Here is a 19,598-nt window from a genome sequence, read left to right as displayed (position 1 = left end):
AGTAAAACTGAGTGATTTTCGGTGGCCGGATGCAACCAATGTCGGCCGGATATTCTATGCTTTGCCAGTTATAAGAGGAAAGTTCTGACCATAAAGCAACCCTGGTTTTAAATTTCGACCGAAGTCGGTCGAAATGTACCGAAACCGAAATTGTCAAAATTACTGAAATTTCAGCCCAAAAGATTGACATTTCAAGGCTTTCTACCGAATTTCGGTTTCCGCTAGGTATGGATTTTAAACCGAAACCGAAATTTAAAACCATGAAAGCAACAAGAGGAGTAAAAGTGGCATTAAATGCACTTTGGTGAATTACAACCAATGGGGGCGCCCATTCATCCTTTTTTTGCAAGAGGGCGCCCTTCATTTTTGAACTCCTCAACTAGGTTTTAAATTTCAGTTTCGGGGTATATTTCGGTCCTCACCGAAACTGAAATTTCAGCCGAAATCCCGAAATTCGGTAAAGGGCATCGAAATTTCTGTCTTTTGGGCCGAAATTTTGGCCGAAATTTCGATAATTTCAGCTGAAATTTGGTAACTGATTAAAAAATTAATATATTTTCTGAAACTTCGGCAAAATTTCTGAAATTCTGCCATTTTGCCGATTTCGGACGTTTCGGTTTCGGTTTCGGTCTTGATTGAAATCCGAAATTTGGGTCCGAAATTTCGGATTTCGGCCTAAATTTAAAACCTTGCTCGCAAGTAACAATAATAAACAGAGCAAATAATAGCAATACTTTCTATATTTATAAGCAAAAATTAGACGGCTAGACTGGGAGTTATTTCTATTTTCTTGTAAAATAATAGGGATAATTTCCTAATTTAAAGCAAAAAATACAAGAGAAGCATCACTCCAGTCTCTAGGAAGTCCAAATAATCAACCCGAGTGTACAATAATAATTTCTGGGAGTTGTTTGCCAATTAGAATTAGGGCATTGATTTTTTCACCCCCTGTAGGAGGGATACGCCCCTCTGTTAACATTATTTGACGTCAAAAAGCGTTAAAGTTGCCCACAATTCACTTTCAAGGGGAGCGCATCCCTCCTACACGGGGGTGAAAAAATCAATTCCCTAGAATTATGGAAAAACTCCTGGGGGGCCATTTTGGTAATATCTCCACTCGTACGTCTTTCCTCAGTTCCCCCGCCGATTCTTTTCCACCCACTCCGGCAAAAAATCGCCGACTCTTCTTTATGGAACTGTTTCTCCTACTAAATGCTAGTCAGCAATAGCTCAGTTTCCCCTTTTGTTTCTTTTCCTATTTCTTTTTTCCCAGTTATAAAATAGAAAGCCAGCTTTTTTTTCTCATTTCCGCCCCTTTTTTTTCTTTCTTCTCCTTTCTGACTGCAGAGAGTTCAGACTCTCTCTGCAGAAAGAGAGAGAGAGAGAGAGAGAGAGAGAGAGAAAATAAAAGAAGAAAAGAACGAAGAAACCCTAGAAACTCATCCATGGCGGATTTTCACCATCCTGTTCTCACAAAAAGCTCCTCTGCAACTCTCTCCAAGAAAATCTCCAACGCAAATGGCTTCACAGACGTCTTTGGAGGTCCGCCTAAGTTCTCCGTTTCCTCGTTTTCCTCTCGGTTAGAAACTTACAGAGAGATTTTTGGAAACTTTTTCGCTCCGAAGTGTTCTTCTATTCCGATTCTCGATTTTCCGGTTTTGGACTGTGACGATGTTCCCGTTGACGTTCAAAGCTCGAGTTTCGATTACTCTGAGGTTTTTGGAGGTTTTGACGGTGGAGATTTTGCCATTTCTTATGAGGAAATGTTCGCGAAGCCGAAGGAATCTGAAAATCACTCTGTCTGGTATTTTCTTTCGTTTTCTCCCGAGTTTCTGTTGATTTTATGCTTAGTTTACTTGTTCTTGCTTCGAATGAGCTTGAACTGTCTCTTTTAGGGCATATTTGTTTGATAAGTTATTTTACTCTCTTTTTCCCTATCATTCTTCTGTAGTTTGTTTGTTGGTATAGTGCAGTGGCTATAGGAATCTAATTTCAGGGGATCTTTTGTTATTTTATTTTTGCAGTTGTTTTTTTCATTAAAAGTTTCAAGCACTTCCAGTACATTTTATTTGAGTGGATTTTATTTTCTTTTTGAATTTCTGCAGCTGGATATGTGTTTTTAGTCTTTGAGACACAATAGTAATGATAGAACACTGTTCTGTCAAAACATAAAATAGAGAAGAATTGTCATGCCCCCGACCCTACTGTGTAGATATTGTCCGGATCTGGGTCATCTACCCTCCCCTGTTTTGTTTTCCAGCAACACTAAACGTGACCGACCCACTCCGTGGGGCCCGCCCCTTGGAGATGCTCCCAGTTTTGTTTTCCAGCAGCACTAACCATGCCCGACCCACTTTGCAAGGCCCGCCTCTTGGAGATGCTGAAAACGCGTCTACAAAGGGAGAGGAGAAATCCACATATATAGTCCAGTAACTTTTCCTTCCTTTCCGATGTGCGATCTCACAATCCACCTCCCTTAGGGCCCAGCGTCCTCGCTGGCGCACCGTACTGGATGGGAGGTCCTGCTCTGATACCATTATGTCATGCCCTTGCCCCGTTGTGTAGATATTGTCCGGTTCTGGGTCGCAACCCTCCCCGGTTTTGTTTTTTCTGCAGAAAACGCGTCTACATAGGGAGAGGAGAAATCCACATATATAGCCCAATAACTTTTCCTCCCTTTCCGATGTGGGATCTTTCAATCCACCCCTCTTAGGGCCCAGCATCCTCGCTGGCACATCATACTAGAGGAGGTACGGCTTTGATATCATATTTGTAACGCCCCGACGCAACCGTGTAGATATTGTCCGGTTCTAGGCCGCAACCCTCTCCGGTTTTATTTTTCCTGAAGAAAACGCGTCTACAAAGGGAGAGGAGAAATCCACATATATATAGCCCAGTAACTTTTCCTCCCTTTCCGATGTGGGATCTCACAAGAATATGATAGAGAAAGAGGAAAATAGTGAGTTAATTCTAGGAAACTTAAGCCTCCCAGTCCAATGTGCTGATAGCACTGAATGCAGTGTTAAAAATGAGGATGCGGCACGGAACGCGTCCGAAGAAAATCATTAAAAAAAAAAGCGTCTGAAGAAAATCCTAGTTGACTCGGCACGACGCGGTTGAGTACCCGGTTGACGTGGCCGAGTACTTGGTTGGCGCATTCATAATTCACGAGTCAAAGGAGTTTTTATTGATGCAGCACAACGTAGAACAAGGCCAAGGTAAAAGGGAGTCAACTCGGGGAGTTGACGTGGACCCGGGGGAGTTTTAAAACTATGACTGTATGTGATTATATTTACTTCCTTTCAATAGCCATATGGCATCTACACTATGTATAAATGGAGAAGAGAAAAACAGGGAAAAATCAGCAAAATAAGAAACATAAAGATGGAAACTTATTGCAATATAGAAATGTATTCATAAGGAAAATAGTCTAAGTAAGGAAACTGGTTGTAACAACTAATAAAATGAGACTGGATTTTGAATAAGTGAACAAACTCACATGGCTAAGATTGGCGCTCTTGGTCATGGAAATCTATATTTACTTGAAGCCAACTCCTCAAATTCTTGTTGTAGAGGCATTGTCTTGGTAGTTGGTAGTGTCATAGAGTCCATTCTATTTTCTTTGTCTGTATATCATGATTCAAAGAGCCCATTCTATGTGGATGAATGTATATTAGATGGTGGGATTTGTATTTTAGATATGCTTACACTTCAGAGACATAATGCACACTCTGCAGGCATTTGTCTGGGCTTGAGAGAGAGCGGTGGTATCACTGTATTTAAAAGTTTTTGCAGAAAACTTTCCATATTAGTTTAGTGAAGGTGTGTCATTGATAATTGATAGAGAACCCAACTCCTCTATTTCACTCTTTTCTTTTGCCACCCATCAGACAATAAAATTAATGAGACATGGCATGTCTAAGTAGTATCGAATCTCAAGGTGCATACTATTCTCCACCTGTTGGATTTTGATTCTTATGGGATATACTTCCTGCAAATGCGTGGCACTTCTAAAGTCATCCATATTGAAAAATGTACCCAAGCCAAAAAGTCACCAAAAATATCTCACTAAGATAAAGTAGGCAAAAGTCTTCTTATGTGAAGTTTCAAACAATAATCTTTGTGAGGATTGAGCAACATGGACACTTTTATTTATGTGAAGCCTTTTTATTCAAGCTTGCTGGTATGGAAGCCAGTAGAACAATGAGGTAGGACTTGGGCTAAATCTGTCGAGAAAACATGGAACATAACTAGTCTACTTAGTATTGAATCAAAACATAGATTTATGAATTTTTTTGAATAACTGAACCTATCTTGGCCAGATTTAGTAACCAAGATGGACATTATTCCTTTCATACAATAGTGCCCTTCAAAATTGATTCATGAATATTGGCCAAATTATAAAAATGTGCACTGATGGTGGTGCTGTTTCGTAGAATAGATTTTACTACAGTGACCAATCACATTGTCCAGGGCATGTGTTTGAGTCACGTATGAATGAGTCGTCAGTGGACCATGCATGAATTTCTTATGCTTGCAGCCCAAACTTGTAGGTGCAACCAATGGTTGCAGCCCAAGCATGGGTCATCATCTTTGAGCATGACCCCATATTGTTTGCTTTAGTTTTGGCTGTTAGCTTAGGTGGTATCAAGTGGGAAATAAGCTTCTTACATACAAATTTCAACCTTTGAGGCTTTGAATTTGATCAAACTGAATTTTCTTTTCTTTTTTTCTTGTTTCATGTGTAGGACTGCTGCTGAAACAGTATCCTCAGGGCAGGCACCAGAAACTACTTCGAGAATTAATCCTGAAGAGTGCAATGTAGATCCTTTTGCTGATTCAGAAAAATTGTCAAATGGAGCCTCTGATCATTTGTATGATGGTGTGAAGCAATTCAACATGTCATACAATAAGACAAATCAAAGTGGCAAAGAAGATTCTATAAATGGGACTATACACATAGCTCAACTTGATGAGGTTTCTGGCTACACTTTTGTAGTTGATTCAAACTCCCCTTCACAAAGGACCAAATGTGACAAGTCTCCGCCTCAGGTAGCTAATGATCTGAATCTCAATGTAGATTGTAAGTCAGAAATGATGGAAGGAAAAAATTTCAGGGAGACCACATTACAGGCTTCTGTCTCTAGTAGTATTACAAATACTTATGGAAATGATCCCAAGGCTGACAAAAAACATCTTGACAGTACATGCACTGCTTCCAAAGATGCTCCTGCAAGTTACCAGCATCATCTATATAATTCTGGTAATCACATATCCTCTTGTGGGGCTTATCCTGGTGAGGTGTTTTTGACTGTATCTGAAATCAGCCTTAAAACACATCCCTCTCGAGTGCCACCCCCATCAAGACCACCGCCGGAATTAGTTATTAAGGAAGGAGAGTCCAGGAGAACAATGGCCACGAAACCCAAAGCTTATCCAGATGAAGTGCATTTGGGAAGACCTCTATCACCCAATCAGACTTACCATGTTGGGGTTGTTTCTGAAACTTACGCACTAGAAGAGGATTCGAAGGACGGTTCACCACCTTTCTTTGATGTAGAGGTGGACGCAAGTTCAGCTGCTGCGGCTTCTGCAGCCGCGATGAAGGAAGCAATGGAGAAAGCTCAAGTAAGGCTGAAGAGTGCAAAAGAATCAATGGAAAGAAAAAGAGACAAAGAAAGCTATCAAAGCCATATGAAGCTTGGTATGACTTGTGAAAAAAAAAGTAAGGAAAAAAGGGAGAGGATAATTGCTCAAGAAGACTACAAATTCAAGGCACATGTAGCTGAGGCTGCCTGTGAGAGAGAGAATGGTGAAGTGAAATATTTTTATGGGGATGAAGGGCTGAAATCCATGGGAGCAGCTCATGTAGCCCCACATTTTGAGCACAAGAGGGGACACAGTGAATTATCTGACGAGTCCATAGCGGTATGGCAAGTGAAGGAAGAGAGGGCAGATGACTGGAAACCGGAGAAACAGTCATATGACCTGGTAAAAAATGACAAGGTCAAATTGGTTCAGGAGGTCCCTGAGTGGGAAAACAGTGAGAAGAAACTGAAGGAAGCTGGAAAGGTCCATGGGTTTGAGCAAAATGAGAAGAAAGCAGCTAATCAGGTTGCTGATCTTGTAAACAATGACAAATCAAGTGCATCCATAGAGACTCATGAGCATGAAGAGCTTGACAAGAAATTGATAGCGGCTCATGAGCAGGAGGAGAATGTGAAGAAATTAAAAGCAGCTCAAGAGGCTCGCGAGCGGGAGGAATTTGAGAAGAGACTAAAAGCTGTTCAAGAGGCTCACGAGCGGGAAGAATTTGAAAAGAGACTAAAAGCTGCTCAAGAGACTCATGAGCGGGAAGAATTTGAGAAGAGACTAAAAGCTGCTCAAGAGGCTCGCGAGCGGGAAGAATTTGAGAAGAGACTAAAAGCTGCTCAAGAGGCTCGCGAGCGGGAAGAAAATGATAAGAGACTAAAAGCTGCTCAAGAGGCTCGCGAGCTGGAAGAAAATGATAAGAGAGTAAAACCCGCTCAAGAGGCTCGTGAGCGGGAAGAAAATGAAAAGAGAGTAAAAGCTGCTCAAGAGGCTCGTGAGCGGGAAGAAAATGAGAAGAGAGTAAAAGCTGCTCAAGAGGCCCGTGAACGTGAAGAGGAGCAAAGATTGAACGCAGCTATAAAGGCCAATGAGTGTGAAAAATATGATAAGAAATTGGAAGCCGATAAAGAGGCTTTTGAGCCGGTGGTAAATGAGATGAAACTCAAGGCAGCTCAAGAGGCTCATGAGCACGAACAAAATGAGTCAAAACTAAAAGCTGCTTTTGATCATGAAGAAGTGGAATGGAGATCAAAAGCAGGTAATGAGGCCTGTGAGGATGAAGTGCAGAATAAGGAATTGAAAACAGCACAAGAGGCTTGTGTGCAGGAAGAAAAGCAAAAGAAACTAAAATTGGCTCGAGAGGGGACTAACTGTGAAAACGAGAAGAAATCCAAAGTAGTTAAAGAAGCCCGTCAGTGTGAAGACACTGAAAAGGAACCAACACTGGCTAAAGTAGCACATGAGCGGGATAAAACAGAAAAGAAATTAAAAGAAGAGTGGGTAGAAGATAATAAGAAACTGAAAGCAGCTCAAGATGCCAATGAACTTGAAGAGAGAATGAAGACTATGAAATCAGCTAATGAGACCTTTGAGCGTGAAGTGGAAGAAAAGAAATCCAATGTAGCTAAAGTGGCTTACGAGCAGGATGAAATCGAATTTAAACTAAAAGCAGCTGAAGAGGCTCACAACTGGGAAGAAACTGATAAGAACCTAAATGGGGCTCATGACGCCCGGCGACATGAAAATAATGAAACAAAGATGAAGACAACTAGAGAGGTCCTTCTGCCAGATGGTGTTTGGGAGAAATTAAGAGAAGCTTATGTGGCCAGTAGTGAGTCAGAAAAAATTGAGAAGAAAATGAAAGTGGATAATGAGGGACCTGAGCTAGTTGAAAATGAAAAGAATATTAGAGAAACTCAAGTGACTCTTGACAGGGAAGAAAGCAAGAAGAAATTCAATTCTGCTCGAGAAGTATTCCAGTTGGGTGAAAGAGGGAAGAAATTAGAAGCAGCTCAACATGCTAATGCAATAGATGACAAAGAAAAGGTATTGAGGACAGCTCCAGTGGTCACAATGGGTCCAGATGTACTGCGAAATGAGAAGAAAAGTGATGAAATGCGTGAAATTGAAGAGAGGGAAAAAGAAGGAAGGGTGCAAAAAGAAAAAGATCGGGAAAGAGAGCGGTTGAGAAAAATAGAAGAAGAGAGAGAGAGGAAAAGGGAAAGAGAAAAAGACAGACTATCTGTTGAAAGAGCAACCCATGAAGCTCAGAACAGGGCATTCGTGGAAGCCCGAGAAAAGGCAGAAAGGATTGCAGTGGAGAGCGTGACTGCTGAAGCTCGGCAAAGAGCACTGGCAGAGGCTCGCGAAAAAGCAGAGAAGGCTTCTGCAGAAGCTCGAGAAAAATCATTAGCTGAGAGGGCTTCTATTGAAGCTAGACTCAGGGCTGAGCGTGCTGCGGTAGAGAGAGCCACTACAGAGGCTCGGGAGCGTGCTGTTGAAAGAGTAATGGCTGAGAAGGCTGCCGCCGAGGCAAGAGAGCGGGCGGAGAGATCTGTTGCTGAGAAGTTTGCTGCTGCTTCGAGAGAATGGCGGAGGAAAGACAGTGAAATGGAAGATTCTGTGGGCCTTGGTGCGAACACAGTCATTGGAATGAGGCAAAATCATTCTTTTCCTGTGAGTAAATAATCTTTAGTTATGTAGCACTCTTTTCTCCTGTCTAAACGAATATTTTTGGTGCATTCTTTTTCTTCACATTAACTAGATAATGAACTATGCAGCAGGATGTGCGGGATTTTGATCATGACCCACAAATTCAAGGTGCATATTTTCCTGCTATACTTCTCAGATATATTTAAATTTAAAATTTCAGCTCATGGTGATATCTAAGTCCACAAAATACCTTTCTCATATCTTTTCATATATATATATATATAGAGGAAAAGGATTGTACGCTCGACCGTACCTAAGGTTAGGTACGGTAGAGTGCCAAATCACATGGGTCCCACATTTTTGTTGGTCATCTAAACCATTCATTTGCAAGGCCCCATCATAGATAGGGTGTGTACCAAAAATCAGCACCATTGAATCATCCTAACCCCTCCAAAACTGGAGGGCAAAATGGGCAGATTTGTGGACAAACAGTGTCTGTCCATTTTGACCTCCACAAATGGATGGGTTAGGATGATCCTATGGAGCTGATTTTTGGTATGCACCCTATCTATGATGGGGGCCTTGCAAATGAATGGTTGGTTTAGATGACCAACAAAAATGTGGGACCCATGTGATTTGGCACTCTACCGTACCTAACCTTAGGTACGGTCGAGCGTACAATCCTTTTCCTCATATATATATATATATATATATATATATATATATATATATATATATATATTGTATTTGTACCTTGTCATCTGATTTCCCGTTAGCTTTATCTTTCCTTTAATGGTTTGCTCTGAAACTAGACCATTACTTTTTAATATGAAGCTTCCTACTTTAATGAAAAGTCTCAAGGGGCTGATGGTGAATCAGCTATAAGATATAAAGCAAGGTTACAGAGGTATCAACGAACAGCTGAACGCGCGGTATGTCCGTTGTATAAATTTCACAAATTTCAACATTATATTGACCATGGACATTTGTGTTGCTTGTTGTTGTTTCATGTCATGCATCCTAATGATTTGATGTTTCATTTAAAGTTGCAGCTTTTGATTGCTTGATATGATTTTTTGTTGAATTGAAAAATGAGTTTGTTGACTTGAAGCACAATGATCTCATGTTTTTCTTTGTGTCATTTTCAGGCGAAAGCTCTCGCAGAGAAGAATTTGCGTGACATTTTTGCTCTACGAGAGCAAACGGAAAGAAATGTAAACTATCTAATAGCGCACTACTTGGATAATTGATGTAGGTTTTGCATTTGTTTCTCATCATACTGGATCTAATTGTTGATTGCAGAGGTTAGCAGAAACTCTGGATGCTGAAATCAAGAGGTGGTCAAATGGAAAAGAAGGGAATATACGTGCATTGCTTTCAACCCTGCAATATGTATGCATAATCATTCTATAATTGTTCATGCTTAAATTATGTATCTTTGTTGTTATTATTGTAGCTATAGCATCCTAACTTCGATATTATAGTGTCTTTTCACTTGCACTGCCGCTTTAAAAATTGTGTCAGATGATTTAGGTTGTTAAGGAAACCTTTTTTTTTTTTTGAATGGTTCGTTAGTTAAGGAAACCTCTGGCAAGAATCTTCGTAATCTACTCAGTATCAGTTTAGCTTTGTGAATATCTCCTAAACAACTTTTGTGGCCAAGGTTTCCTAGTTAAAAAGTGTAGTGTTTGTACTTTGTTCTTTGTACAATTCAAAGTTGTGAAGATAGATTCTGATACTAATTAATTACATGTATCGAAGTTTGCAGAAGTACTTTATTACATGTTAGGTGTTCTATTCTTTAGACAAGATTGATGAATGGTGAGTTTGATAATCCAGAGCATGTACAATGACTGAAACTCAAATTTCTGGTACCTTGTATTCTGTCCGAACTTAATTGTCACCGACTGTTATTTTCAGAAGTTTGAATGTATTATTTGGAGCTAACTCTATACACGGTTTTTTTACAATTTTCATGCATTTTTGCCAGTTTACCAATTAGATGGTTGTGGAAAGGCTAATGAACTACTTAACATGGATGACAAGATAACTCTATACTTATTTCCCTTATAACTCTAGTTGTTATAAACTTATAACCTATAACCCATAATGGACATGTCAACCTCTGAACATTATGTGATGGTTGTGGAAAGGCTAATGGAAGAATGCTAAATAAGGATGGCAAGAAAAAAATTATATAAATTGGGTTATAAACTCATGGTGACCATGTATAATTTTTTTTAGAAATTGATACCTTAAGCTTATTTCAGAACACTGATGAATTCTAGTTGACAGTTTGACTCTCCTTTGGGGTTTTCACCAGTCTCTGGTACTTTGGATGCCTTGCAAGTGTCTAGACAGCAGAAACCTGGTGGTTACAGTTTTTTTTATGCTGGCATTGCCTTCCTATTTTTGTTGAGTGCATTTAATGGTTGGGAAAGACAATTACAAATGTGTCTCAAGCCTTGTTTTGCAGAGGCAAAGGCCTAAGGCGAGACATTTTTCCTCTTTGAGGCTTATAATTTTCGAGGCAAAGACGCATTTTTGTTAAGTGCATTATATTCTGTGAGGCGAGACATCTACCAAGCATACTCATTATATGAGGAATCAAATTTATATTCTTTGTTTGTAGAAGGTCCCTACAAATGCGTCTCACGTAGCATTGTATAATTTATCATTATGTTAAAAAGTAGGGAGCTTCTACTAACAATGGGGAGAAGTGATTATTCTTTGGCTTATCATGGAATCATTTGCAATCGGATGCAATTGGGGTTTCATTTCCTTGCTTTTGTTTGGTTTGGAGGTTTGCACATCTGATGCTTATATGTACTTTGTTGTGATGATTAAGGGCATGCATTAGTGGTAAAAATAATATTTGCTTTCAGGGTGATAAAAAAGCTCCAAATTATCATTGTCAATATGCACTGATAATTTATCATTATGTTAAAAAGTTACACTAACCCAAAATTTCATGAGATGATTTGCACGGTCGTCTTTTCTTTTTTCATTGGTTCTAATGATTGAAATCACCACTCGATCTTTAATCATGGTTAGAATACAGATATACCATTCAAAAAAATAAAAAAAAAATAAAAATACAGATATACATCTGGTCTTCATTTCCACCTCTTAAATTCCTATGAACATTTGTTTGATCTAGCCTTTATTGATCGGCAGATCCTTGGGCCCGAGAGTGGTTGGCATCCAATTCCGTTGACAGATGTTATAACAGCTGTTGCTGTAAAAAAAGCTTACAGGAAGGCTACTCTTTGTGTTCATCCTGACAAGCTGCAGCAAAGGGGTGCGAGTATCCACCAGAAGTATATATGTGAGAAGGTCTTTGATCTGCTAAAGGTGTGTAGCTGCCCTTCTCTTTTTGTTTCTTCATTGTTCCTACTTTGCTTGAATACTATCTAGAAACTAAATTAATGACATAGATTTCCATGCCTTTATAAACTCATATGATTATCATCTATAACTTGCACCTCCAATCTCTCCTTGTTGGAAAATTAATTTATTTAAGAATCAGTTGGCATAATACATTGTCAGAGTGTGGGTAGATGAATCGAAATTTTGTGATTTGATTGTGGGTATATCATAGGTACATAGAATCTGAAGATATCCATGACGTTAATCTTATGCTTGAGTCATCAATTTTAGTTAATGTAATGATCTATTTGTAGCAAATCCGTAAGTTTTTAATATAAAGTTTTTAATATAATGACCAAGTCACTACCACATTCAATTGTGAACCTGAATGCCATAATATCTTTTTATTCCCTTTTCAACATATGCCCCTATGCTGTTTGTTCTAATGTTTTTTGTCCTCTCTGTCTTGTATGTTTATTTGAAACACAAGGGATAGCAACCAGCACCAGGTCATAGTTATAATTTTCTAGTGAAGGTTAACCTCTTTTCTAGCAAAGCTGCACTTTCTTTCACTATCACTGAAGATGTTTAGACTGGATAGCTTATGATACAGTCATTCTTCTTTCCCACAAAATTTCCTTCATTAGTTTTGCTGAAAAATTTATGATGTTAGAGCTCTCTAGGAGCTTTTCATTTTGGAAATTGCCTGTGGAGAATCTGCAGAATCTAATTATCCTTTGATTAAAGTCTAATCATTTTCGATATATTCAGATCGAAGATGCCGTTTAGGCTTTAGAGGTGGATCAAGATCGATGTTCCATCATAGTGTGCAACAAATTCAGAGTAAATTCTGCTTGTTGAATCTTGTTCTAATGTGTGTAAAGTGTGTGGAATCCCACGTAGATTGGTGGAGATGCTGAAACTTTGTCAGTACATTGATTCAAGGTATACGTAGGGCCTGTGGTGCAGCAGAAATAGAATGACAAATACAAGTTTTAAACTCAATTCAAACCCAAAACAAAACCAAGCACATATATCGGGGAAGAGGAGAGCAGATTATAGCTCTGCCTCGAAGAGAAAACAACAAAGTGAAACTCCTGCTCCCATTTCGGCAATTCAACGAGTCTTCTTCAAAGATGTCTCACTAACAGACGAGATTAGTAATCTCACTCTGTGTCTAAGAGCCAACACTTCCACTTCTGTAGAATCCTTTACTCCAACCAGACCAGCAAAGGTGGGGCTCTACCTCGCCATTCCCATCTCTATTGATTCCTCCAATGCTTTCTTCCTTTTAGGTAGGGAGACAAAAGGCTCGGTATTAGTAGGGAGACCTGCTTATCACCTTCTTCAAAAATCTCTATACCAAATAGTCTAAAATGTTGTATAGAGACAAAGGGCTCCCGCATTTACCATTCCAAAAAAGAAAAGAAAAGACAAAAGGCTCAGCATTAGTCTTCCTCTAGCTGACCGGGCCCTTAACATCCATGCTTGCTATGGTGAGGATTTTTTTCACGGTCAGAGGCTAATACTGTAGGTGATGCGGGGTTGGACTTGATTGAAAATTCTCCACTAGGAGTTACTCTCCATATTCTCCCGCCATTTCTTAACATGTCATTTTATCGACTTCACATGCCATTAAATTCCTTCTAAACAAAGGGGTCTAAAGGAAACTCCAAACCACCTCCTCTCCACTGCGAATATAGGAGGCACTGACCATAGCATCTTTATCAGTTGCTAACATAAAAAGAGATGAGAATGCCAAATAAAGAGACGCCTAGCTGCACCATGTATCAAAGATTCTTTTCCTTAAGACTTCCATCAACATTGCCATTTTATCAACTTCACGAGCCATGAAATTCCTTCTAAACAAAGGGTTCCAAAGTCCAAACCACCTCCTCTCCATTGCGAATATAGGAGACACTGACCATATCGTCTTTATCAGTTGCTAATTTAAAAAGAGACAGGAATAACAACTTAAGTGATGCCTAGCTCCTTTGTGTATCACCCCAAAACCACATTATATGCTAGCCCGACCGGGTATTTGATCCACTTAAAGAAGTTCTATGCAATGCCATCGACACTTCTCCTAATCCCTGAACCTTCACCTCTCGTTAGCCTCTGGTGACCCTCTGTCTCTCTCCACGTCGAACTTTCTTGCAATGATCTCTCTCCATATACTCGGCTCCTCCACGCCAAACCTCCATAGTCATTTGGTTAATTATGCTTGATTCATCTCCTTCCTCTTTACCCCCAAACCCCTCTTCCGTCTTTGGTTTATATACTATTCCCATACTGCTAAATGATACTTTCTACTCTCCTCCCCATCATTCCATAGGAACCTTTTTAAGATTCTTCCCAAGGATAGCATCCTCTTCCACTTTGAGGGTTTCCTCTCAAAACGTTTCATATCCGATTCCCACAAAATTTTGTTTAGCTTACTAGTGTACAATGGAAGAATCAGGGACACAGGGACACATAGGGCGCGTTTGGATTGCCGTAATCGGTAATCAGAATCGGTGTCCTATTCCAATTAAGCCGATTCCGGCGTTTGGAATGTTCTACTAATCGGAATGGAGGGCGCCGTTAAATCCTGAGCGGAAATATAACGTATATTTTCGGTGCTTTTTGATACCTGCCTACTAAGATGGTATTCTGATTCCAAGAATCAGAGTAAAAGACGTCCTTCTCCTCTTGACATCTTTCAATGCCTGGGTAAACATGCCCAGATAGCATGGAAGTTGTACACATGAAACGTAGAAAAAGTGAAAATAAATAAAGAAGAAACCTGCTCTCTCTCTCTCTCTCTCTCTCTCAACATGTTCGTGTAGGGGATTCTATCATGTGAGGATCCTAGCCATCCACTTGACAGATGTTCCTAGTCCTTTGATCAAGGTCATAAGAAATTGAAACAAACCTATATCCAAAGTTGTTTGGGGAAACCAATAAATAATGTCTCCTTGATCAAGGGATTAGATCTTTCGATGATGATGGGAACATCAAAGATCCTAAATTCTTAAAATTGTAGCAATCTGTGGTTGGCCCACAAGGGTAATATTCCCCTATCACCATACATGTGCCTGATGTGTCTAAGGTTGGGTGTGCAAGGCCTTTAACGGACCTTTTTTTTTCTTTACATGTCAAAATCATCCATGTAAATACTTTGGAAACCTCCGAATAAATCAGGCTAGAGAGGCACGGGCCAGGCAATTTCTTTCCCAGATGCACCTGGTTTCTAATCCAATTTCAAGTTCTTTTCTGATGCTGACATAAATAGGAATGCAGATCAAGAGTCCCCTCTTGTGCCGGTCTAGGTCAAATTCTGTGCTCCCCCTCTTCACCTAATGGAGGGAGACACGGTAGAGAGAAATGTGTGTTAATGTCTTTGTAATAAATTATGTGCTCCCCTCTTGTGATGGTCTGGGTCAAATTCTGTGCTCCCCATCTTCACCTACGGAGGAAGACACGGTAGAGAGGCATGGGTCACTGTAGGGTGTTAATGTCTTGGTAATAAATATGGTTTTACATTTTAGTAAAACTACAAGTATTATTGATTGAAATATTCATTGAAAATTTGATTCCATTCCAACATTGGTCTAGAGGTACCAAACGCTAGACTCGGAATCAAGATTGATTCGTTAGATAAATTCTAGTGCTTACGCAAACACTAGAATTGGAATCATTATCCGTTTACGGAGGGAATTGGAATGGAATCTGATACCAAGACCAATTCTCGATTCCAGCGATCCAAACGCACCTATAATAGAATCCCCTACACGAACATGTTGAGAGAGAGAGAGAGAGAGAGAGAGAGAGAGAGAGAGAGAGAGAGAGAGAGACCCATCTAGGTTTCAACCTGTGAGAAACAACCAATTACTCCAGAAGCTGCGACAGAGAGGGGGAGAGGGAGCAGAGAGAGAGAGTTTCGCAAAGCATGTTTCTTTGCTCTTTTTTTTTTCACTTTTTCTTTCATGTGTACAGCTTCCATACTCTTTGGGCATGTTTACTAGGGCTTTGAAAGATGTCGAGAGGAGAATGACGTCTTTTACTTTGATTCTTGGAATCACGCCGGAATCGGCTGAATTGTAATAGGACTCCGATTATGATTACCGATTCCAGCTATCCAAACGCACCCTATAGGTATCAAGCTTCGTTGGTCTTTCCTGAACAAAAAGGTAAAACAAATATACATTTTTTAGTCTTCCTATAATGGTGTTAACACCGATGGGTTTTTATTAGTTAGAATAATTAAAGCTTCATCTTAAACTGCAATGTTCCTCTGGAAGCACCCTGGCTTTGCACAAGAACCACAAAAGATAATGGAAGCCAAGCTTCACCCCATTTGCTTTCGAAGTGAAGCTTCAATCGAGCTGTATTCTTTTTCATGCCTACTAGTTGTGTCATTGCAAATTTTCCATCTGAGAACACAGTAGAATATGCCACTCTCATCCATGTTAAAGATGACCTGTTGTTCTAATTAGTCAATGGCCACCAATTCTGGTAAGGAAAGTTCTGCACGAGTTCACAAAGAAGAGGCAATTATCAAGTTGAAGGAAAGGGGTAGAGGTGGGGAGGGAATTTTAGTTACAATGAGTACCAATTTTGTAGAAACACTGTTACGAGGCCTAGTGTGAAAACGCTTGTATAAATTTTATCCAAAACATGAATGCAGTCTCTCGTCTCATTAGGTTGTGGGTTTAGTAAAATACCCTTAGCACAAACATTCAACCTTGTGAAAATTTTAGGGACCTTTAGATAACGCCTTTCTTTGACGCATTGAAGATCATCTGATCCTGGGAGGCGTGCATGCACAACCCAATGTTTCTATGTTCAACTCAGCGATAGCTCTATATTTTGTATCTGTGCCATCATCAAACAGGTAATCTGAAAAGCTAATAACACCTTAATTAACTTTAACAGAATGTTAATGTTCAGTTACAGTGGGAAAAATCATTTCCGTATCTGCTTCAATTGAGTCTTAATAGTTCAAACAATCTCCACGTTATGTCGTTATTTGCTTCCAAAAAGATTAACCTCCTTGCTTGCAATAAAGATCAACCCTTTGATGTTTAAAGGGATAGGACTTGTAATCTGATATGGTTTTTTCTTCTCGCAGGACGCTTGGAACAGATTCAATTCAGAAGTGCGGTAACAACCCATCATCTCACTAGTATTTCAAGAACACTCCATTCAGCAAATCTGACCCCTAACCCGCTTTCTAATTTTCCCCTCTTAGTGATTGTGAAAGTATTCTAATCATTTCTGTCGTCAATTGTGGAGTGAGAAAAATCTTCATTTCCTTTACTATAACTAGAGATGAAGAGGGGGGTCTATTTAATGTAAAGTCACTACCCACTTGACAATAGAATGCTAAAATTCTAAGTCCTATTCTCCTCCCATACATACAGAAAAGACAGTGGCTATATGAAGACGAAGACCCCATATGGTAATAAATTTAAGAACCTAAAAACCCCAACAGGTGCAACATTATGGCATTTTGATCGCGCTTGCGGTTATCAGGGTTTTGTCCACCTGCGATTTCCATAAAGCAGCTTGGGTTTATGTGAGTGTCATGCACAGCCAACAAGAGTTGAAAATGACACCAAATAAGTCAAAATGGTTAACTTGGTAACGTTGGTTGAAACGATGGAATTCGGGCTGGGATGCAATGTTTTATGGACCCTGAGGCCCTGTTTGCTTTGTACTGTGAGAACCGATTGTCCAAAACTGATTATTGGACTTAAATTTATGTGCGTCCAATATTGAGGTTTGGACACTCAATAGGTTCTCAAAATCGACCTAAGAATCGGGTTGAGAGTGGCCCATGCCAGTTCATTTTTTGAGCAAAGTTCAGCACAGCTCCAACCCATTTGGCAGGAAAAATTGAACAAAATCCAATTCTTTAAACAAAAACCGACCTTAGAATCGGGTTGAGAGTGGCCTATGCAGGTTCATTTTTAGAACAAAGTTCAGCACAGTTCCAACCCATTTGGCAGGAAAAATTGAAGCTTCTTATATGCACAGACTAAATTACTACTCTACTATCCACTTAAATCATTTAAGTCCCTAATTTTGAGAATCGATTTGAGTCCAAAATTGATGTTTGGACGTAAATTTGAGTCCCAAAATCAGTTTTGGGCTCACAATCGGTTCTCAAAATCCAACACAGGGCCTAATGACTCTTCCGTCAACGATCACTGACACAATTGAGATATGTAATGAACCTTCAGCTCAGATCTTTTGTACCCATTTTTAAATTTCATTTACAGGGAAGATTGCAAGACTTGGGGATTATAGACGAACACTTCATTAGGGTGCGGACTCATTCTAAATTTTGGCACTGGGTCCCACCTTTTATCGATCCCAATTTGTTCATTTGATTGCCATTCTCTATAGCCCCAAAATCACGTTGATCAGACAATCATTATATCGAGTAATGTGTAAATCTGAACCGTTGCTTACATTGACAGCAGAAAATTACACGCCATGGGATGTTACAATTAGCAACACAAGATCCCAAGCAAGGCCTATCAAATAGACGGTTCGGATCAATTTGACAGGTAGAAACTGTTGATTTGAGCAGCGTGATCAACATATTCAAGCCTCCAAATGTGCTTCAAATTTGTCAAATCTCAACCGAGAAAGTCATTCTATTACAGGAAATATCAGGATAACAAACTATCAGGACATCAATTATGCAAAAAACCATGACAGAGCACCCCACACTAAGGGGCCGTTTGGATTTGCGGATTTTAGAATCCAGGTTTTAGTTTGAAAACAGTGTAAAAGAGGGTCATGATCAAGCTGCTGGTATGCTGTCCTGGCAGCGTTTCTTAGATTTTAAGTACGAAAACCAGGTTTTAGATATCTCTCCCGCATTTAGCGATTTCTAAAACCTGGAAACATGGAACGATCGCCAGCTCTCTTGTTGTCCAAAAGAAGGACTAGAAATCAGAAAACGACGGCTGCTCTCTTTCTTCTCTTGTCTCCAACCACAATTTTGAGGAAATCCAGGATTCTAAAATACGCGTATCCAGACGGCCCCTAAACAAAGTAAACACTGAAATTCTGGCAGATCATTAAATTTGTGACTTGCATGGAAAACATTGATCTCTATTATCAAGAAACTCAACTATCAAACAATGTGTAATTCGATAATAATCTTAGTAAAGTAAATCCAAGAAGCACTAGATTTACCGTTAAACTTAATAGCATCCTTTAGGCCATGTCTGGCTAACAGGATTCCACCCCCTCCCCACCCGCCACCCCCCCAAGATAAATCGGTGTCTCCAAGTGGTGAGAGAGGTGAGAGAGAGAGGAGTAGTGCAGTGGAAGGAGAGAAATTTGAGAATGCATGCTAAAAATCAGGAAAAACTCGATCAGCTTGAGTAGAATTTTTTGTTTCCTGATTTTTAACCACGCCCTCATCATCTCCACTAGGAGACCCCGATTAATCGTGAAAAAAAAAAAATTCATGTTAAAGTGGGGTGCATCATCCTCGGGGGAGTGGGGGGATGATCATGTCCCAATTATTAAATGTTGAATGCTAAAGTGAAGGGCGCCCTTGCAAAATTCAGCATCTATCCAAAACCATTCAAACTTCCCTTCTTCATACCCTTCCTTTCCTACTCCTTTAAGGCCATCATCCTTGCCTCCTCTCTCTTACCTAGATATAGCAGTAGCCTTTGTCCCTCACCCTCCTAGTCCTGGACTAAGTTATTAGAAGCAGACAAAGAGCTCGAGTTTGATTCTAACTTGCTCAAGTCTATGCCCAAACCCGTTCAAACTTTAACCCTTTTGACTCAGAGAATCTCAAGTGGAGTCTTCTCTCCTTGAAAACCAGTCTTATAGGACAAGTTATATTCAGCCCCTCTTCTTCCCAGGGCCACCGCCAAAGTGGAAAAAAAGTGGTCATGGCTCATGACACATAAATACACTATGGGAGTGGCCCAGGGAAGAAAAGGGAGCCATAATATCATTAAGGTTTT

General features: G+C 39.9%; 1 protein-coding gene across 4 annotated transcripts; it reads left to right on the top strand.

Moving 5' to 3' along the window:
- Positions 1–1,308: 1,308 nt before the first annotated feature.
- On the top strand, positions 1,309–16,996 carry LOC143884566 (uncharacterized). Of its 4 annotated transcripts, none has more exons than XM_077388210.1 (8): positions 1,311–1,804; positions 4,749–8,268; positions 8,376–8,412; positions 9,079–9,176; positions 9,393–9,458; positions 9,547–9,636; positions 11,422–11,598; positions 16,727–16,996. In XM_077388210.1, exons 1-8 carry the CDS (start codon positions 1,446–1,448, stop codon positions 16,760–16,762), a joined length of 4,383 nt encoding a protein of 1,460 aa, XP_077244325.1. In that variant the 5' UTR covers positions 1,311–1,445; the 3' UTR covers positions 16,763–16,996. The 4 variants fall into 4 exon arrangements, 2 of the variants coding, with proteins under 2 accessions (XP_077244325.1, XP_077244324.1); XM_077388209.1 differs by having other exon boundaries at positions 8,373–8,412; XR_013252986.1 differs by lacking the exons at positions 9,079–9,176; positions 16,727–16,996 and having other exon boundaries at positions 1,309–1,804; positions 11,422–11,470.
- Positions 16,997–19,598: the final 2,602 nt, after the last annotated feature.

The sequence above is a fragment of the Tasmannia lanceolata genome, unplaced genomic scaffold, assembly GCF_043159265.1.
Source record: "Tasmannia lanceolata isolate RefF3 unplaced genomic scaffold, GAP_Taslan_0.1 ptg000008l, whole genome shotgun sequence".
Lineage (NCBI taxonomy): Eukaryota > Viridiplantae > Streptophyta > Magnoliopsida > Canellales > Winteraceae > Tasmannia > Tasmannia lanceolata.
The sequence above is the reverse complement of the archived record's forward strand: the minus strand, read 5'-3'. Positions and strand labels throughout refer to the sequence as shown.